The sequence below is a fragment of the Lycium ferocissimum genome, chromosome 1 (assembly GCF_029784015.1).
Source record: "Lycium ferocissimum isolate CSIRO_LF1 chromosome 1, AGI_CSIRO_Lferr_CH_V1, whole genome shotgun sequence".
NCBI classification, from domain to species: Eukaryota; Viridiplantae; Streptophyta; class Magnoliopsida; order Solanales; family Solanaceae; genus Lycium; species Lycium ferocissimum.
The window spans coordinates 15,610,531-15,615,964 of record NC_081342.1 but is presented as its reverse complement, the minus strand read 5'-3'; the positions used below and the strand labels follow the sequence as shown (position 1 = coordinate 15,615,964).

The 5,434-nt window shown below is 36.4% G+C and overlaps 1 protein-coding gene across 1 annotated transcript; it reads left to right on the top strand.

Moving 5' to 3' along the window:
• LOC132049977 (3-ketoacyl CoA thiolase 1, peroxisomal) lies at nt 1–4,762 on the top strand. The gene is made up of 14 exons (XM_059440980.1): nt 1–158; nt 873–949; nt 1,029–1,113; nt 1,441–1,567; nt 1,929–2,027; nt 2,113–2,180; nt 2,266–2,373; nt 2,458–2,535; nt 2,615–2,747; nt 3,008–3,104; nt 3,726–3,849; nt 3,932–4,040; nt 4,160–4,243; nt 4,480–4,762. The coding sequence occupies exons 1-14, from the start codon at nt 60–62 to the stop codon at nt 4,587–4,589; spliced, it is 1,398 nt and encodes a 465-aa protein (XP_059296963.1). The 5' UTR covers nt 1–59; the 3' UTR covers nt 4,590–4,762.
• Nucleotides 4,763–5,434: the final 672 nt, after the last annotated feature.

Here is a 5,434-nt window from a genome sequence, read left to right as displayed (position 1 = left end):
GTCCATTCGATTTAACAATCCATATTCATTTCTGTGTCAAGAAAGAAGAAGCATTAATAATGGAGAAAGCTATTGAAAGGCAAAGAGTTCTACTGGAACATCTTCAGCCCATTCGTTCTTTTTCTCATCACATCCATAATGAATCTTCTTCTCTCACTGTAAGCCTTTTATATATTCCTATTTACTTGTATCATTCTTGTTTTTTTTTTTTTTAAACAAAAAGGAAAAAAAAAAAGAAGAAAGAAGTTTGAAAATAAGCAGAACACCGAAAACTGCTCTAAACTTGGTGCGGATTATTAGTTGCACACCTAAACTATTAGTAGTCTTAATTATCTCTTGAACTTAGTTATTTGATTGCCTTTATCCCGGGATGCTGACCTGGCAAATAGCTCGGACCCAAGCGCGGAGCTAGCTCATTGGTTGCGGGTTCGGCTGAACCAGTAACTTTGGTCCAAACCCTGTATTTGTATAAAGAAATTCTTTTATATACAAATTACTAATTTAAAACTCAGTAATTTTAAAGGGCATCCCGGCCATAAATTTCAAATTCCGGCTCCGACTCTGAGCTCAGTAAGCGTTTATTGACACAGACCTTAGCTCCACACCGAGTCAGTTAAAATCAGGAGTTCGGCAGAATGCAGGCTCAAACCTTATAGTATTTGTTATTATTTTGTATTGAAAAATTCATTTAATATATATAAATAATCCGTTCAGAATTCAGTAAATAAAACAATTGTGATTCAAAAACTCATAAACTAAAAATCTTGACTAAAATTTGTTCCAGATGATGTTTGAGACAGCTTATTCCTATTGTTTTGTTTCTTTTCAATGTTGTCAATCAATTCTTTGGTGTTTGTTTTCTGGTCCCACAGCCTTCAATTTGTTTAGCTGGTGATAGTGCTGCATACCAGAGGACAGCTGCTTTTGGTGATGATGTTGTGATTGTTGCGTAAGTTGTCTCACCAATAATTCTTGTAACTGTTTGATTTCCTGTATGCTAATGTTGTCGGTAATTTGATTTCTTGCAGAGCGTACCGTACTGCTATTTGCAAAGCCAAACGTGGAGGTTTTAAAGATACCCTAGCAGATGATTTGCTTGCTCCTGTTCTGAAGGTATATTTTTTGTCTATCAGCTTCGATACTCTTCAACGTTTGATTGTTCTATGCTGGAATTGGCATTTATTTCTTAATGAAGTATACTAAATTCAAGGAAACAAAGAGGAAGAAATAATGTAATTATCAAAAAAAATGTTAGATGAGATCTTCCGGTATTCTGTCTAAGGCTTAGTGGGTAGTTACCGGAAGGTAGTAGGTACTTGGTGTAATAGTCAAGGTAATTCCAAGCTAGCCGGACACCACTGTTATTAAGAAAAGAAAACATGTATTTTTTTATGAAAAGAAAACATGTATTTTTTTATGACCACAAATGTTGTAGTGCAGGCAGTAATTGAGAAAACCAACCTGAATCCAAAAGAGGTGGGAGATATTGTTGTTGGTACAGTTTTGGCACCAGGCTCAATAAGAGCTATGGAGTGCAGGATGGCTGCATTTTATGCCGGTTTTCCAGGTAATTTGTTTAATTCCTTCATTTCACTGTTATATGAAGTCTTACATGATTGCTGATCTATCAGGAGGAATGACGAGCAATAAAACGGGGTTCTTTGTTTAGGTCACAACTAAGATTGACTATCAAAACCACCTTTGATTATTACTATATTTGGTAGTATATTTGAAATAATACTCCCAGTTCTTTTGAAAGTAACAGTTTCTTATTAGCAGTAAAAAATGATTTATTTTCTTGTACAATAGAACAAACGTAATTGTGGGTGACAAAATTGATCAATCAAACTAACTAGTCAAATTCACTGTTTAATTAATATGATCATCTCGAAAAGAAGTGTCCATCTCTAACTTCATCATTCTCCCAGATACTGTGCCAATCAGAACTGTGAACAGACAATGTTCTTCCGGCCTCCAGGCTGTTGCTGATGTGGCTGCATCAATAAAAGCAGGATTCTATGACATAGGTATACAAGTTCATCGACATATATAGAAACATCGGATGCTACAATTGTGTTTTCCTTCTGGGCTATAACAATTTTGTTTGTGCAGGCATTGGTGCTGGATTAGAGTTAATGACAGTTGACAATATTGGAAGAGTTCAACAAGTTAATCCGAAAGTATGCACAAACTCAGATTTTCTTCTTCATTGTACCTGAAACCTCTTTTTGTAGTTAAAAGTTTTAAGCAGCTATTCTTTAATAGGTAGATGCTTTTAAACAAGCCCGTGACTGCCTTCTCCCTATGGGCATTACTTCTGAGAATGTTGCACAACGTTTTGGAGTGACGCGGCTAGAACAAGACCAGGCTGCTGTAAGATTTTTGAATTCTATTAAAATGTATATTGCCTTAGTGAAGTACAGCTAGAGTTCTAATCCCGATAATTTTCTGCGATAGGTTACTTCTCACCAGCGAGCAGCTGCAGCAACTGCATCTGGAAAGTTCAAAGACGAGATTATCCCAGTATTAACAAAGGTAGACTTTCTACTGAATGAGATTTTTTTATATGAGGGGCTATACACTTCTAACTAATGGCTAATGTTTACAATTAAAGATCGTGGACCCACAAACCCGAAATGAGAAGCCGGTTGTGATTTCGGTTGATGATGGCATCCGGCCAAGCACAAATTTGACAGGCCTGGCAAAGCTGAAGCCTGCATTCAAAAGCGATGGAACCACAACAGCAGGTACTAGTTGCATGCAATAGTAAACTATTTAGGGATCTTTACACAAATACCCGGTCAGACTGTTCACTTTTCCAAGCCGATATACATAAATTTTATATGGTCATACGCATTATACATGAATTATAGATATTCAACTATATGCGCATATTATATGCTATTTTAGTTTAAGCGGTTGAGTGGCCGACTATTTAGGTTAATTCTTCAACTATATATATTCTACTTCAGATTTGAACTTAATGCTAATTACATGATCCTTACAGGGACTGCTAGCCAGGTCAGTGATGGTGCGGCTGCAGTGCTTCTCATGAAGAGAAGTGTAGCTATGCAGAAGGGACTTCCAATTCTTGGTGTATTCAGGTAAGCTATATCCTTTGCATATGAATAGAAATTTTATATAAAAATCTAGACTCTATACCCCGAAAAAGGTTAGTTTGATTCAGAGTATGAGCCAGGTTATGAGTTTTCAGCCCTGAATTTTGGTTCACCAACTCTTTTGTGTCTCGTGTTTCATCTAGCGCTGTTTTGGTCCTTCACTTTGATAGATATGCTCATTGAGAAATGGAAACTTCAAATTAGATGAGTATTTTATAAGGGTGTTCGCTCTAGTACTCATCAGTTGTTCTAAGGCAGAGAATTGCATAGAGTCCATGATGATCTCCCTGTATTTCTATCATGTAGTTTTGATGTCTCTAGAAAGACATGAAAATGGGGTTGTTCTTTAATTAGACCCAATATTTAAGTGGAATGTGAAGTGAAAAAAGTAATTCTTCAAGATCATCACTTGGTGCCCAGGAATACATAACAGAATTGCAGTATTTTGTTCTTGACAATCATCGTTCCTCTCCTTTCCATATCTTCCCAATTCATGCTGGAGCTTTCTGCAAGAAATGCATCAAAGAATCAAACCGTCTAAATTGTCCTTGAGATTCAAAAATTTCCAATTGTTAATAAAGCTCGTGATTTTCTTCGAAATATCAGGAGCTTTGCTGCTGTTGGTGTGGAGCCTGATGTTATGGGAATTGGCCCAGCCGTTGCAATACCAGCTGCTGTTAAGTCTGCTGGTCTTGAGCTTGACAATATTGATCTGTTTGAAATAAACGAGGTAATATGTTAAATTGATAAAAACACCTCCAAGATGAAACTGTAACAAATTTTGTCTCAAGCAATATATGTTACCTTGACAGGCATTTGCATCCCAATTTGTCTATTGCCGCAAGAAACTCGATCTTGACCCTGAAAAAGTTAATGTGAATGGAGGGGCAATAGCTCTTGGGCATCCTCTAGGTGCTACAGGTAACTGTTTGATTTAATAATATCTCCAATCGAAAAATGTCTTTGTGTTCTAGAAAAACAAGAAGTCATTTTTTCTTTCAAATCTATCCTTACGGATGTCCTCCCTTCCTTCCTTTCAGGTGCACGTTGTGTGGCAACTCTGCTTCATGAGATGAAACGCCGTGGCAAAGACTCTCGTTTTGGTGTGATTTCTATGTGCATAGGTGTGTCACTTTTTCTTAAAAATTATACACTACTAAAAAAAAAATAGGAATTAGTGAACAGACAAATTCTATAGCTATATAGCAGAATCCATTTAGCGACGGCTTGTCAAAAAATTCTATTAGCTACAAGCAATTTAGCGACGAAGTTCATAACTAATTCCAGTTTCTTTATAGTGATATATGGCGTTTAGATCTATATATAGTCTTAAATTTGTATGGTTATCTTTATACTGCAGGGTCTGGGATGGGGGCTGCCGCGGTCTTTGAAAGAGGGGATGCTGTAGACGACCTATGCAATGCTCGGGTCAACCATAACAACAATTTCTTGTCCAAGGGTGCCAAATGAGCATGCCAATAGTTTCCAAAGTTTGCTTTTGTTTTTGAGATAGGAATGTGACACAGTACTGTAACGTTTAGTGAAATTGAGATTTAAATGTATCAATTATTGGAGCGACGAGATGATCAAATAAGTGGAAATGGACAATGGCGATTTCTTTTGAATCATCAGCTTCAGTTTTTCGTTAGCGTCCATAAAAGTTCAGAGCAAGAACTCAAGAAATGAAAAAGAAGAAGGGGGTTATTTCCAGCTTCTTTAAATAAAAATGATGGGTATATTGTAGTTATGTTCACTTCCATCTCGTTTGTGAGTTTGAAATAGAAAGATGAGAGGAAGAGAAAACCCTATTCTAAAATAAGTGTTGGTATGAAAGGATAACAATATCTTTCTTATTTCAACTATCATATGAACATTTAAGTATGCTGATATTAAAGTTGTCAGATGTAGTTAAAATAAATGTCTAAAAAAAGATTGCAATTCCGAACTTTAGACTGGAACTTCAAGTAACAACCTAATGCGTGTACTCTATCTGAGGACCATTTTCCAATTCATCTATCAAGAATGACGGGGTATCTCCTAAGCTGTTTCAAAAGTTTACTCGCATCATATGATCAACGAAATCCTCCCAAAGTGTCAACTTTATTGATTTTTTCCTGTAATGATGCACAGAAATGTTCAAATCCTATATTATGTCTCATGATAGATTCAATGCTGGAGGAAAATATCTTAAGGAGATAACATGGTATTCCAAGAGCTTGGGCATGGCAAAGTGAGCAACAAAACTCAAACGAAAGTGTCGTAGACGATTTACATTTGAAGACTTATAGGCTCTTGACGCCAGCTATACAACAATT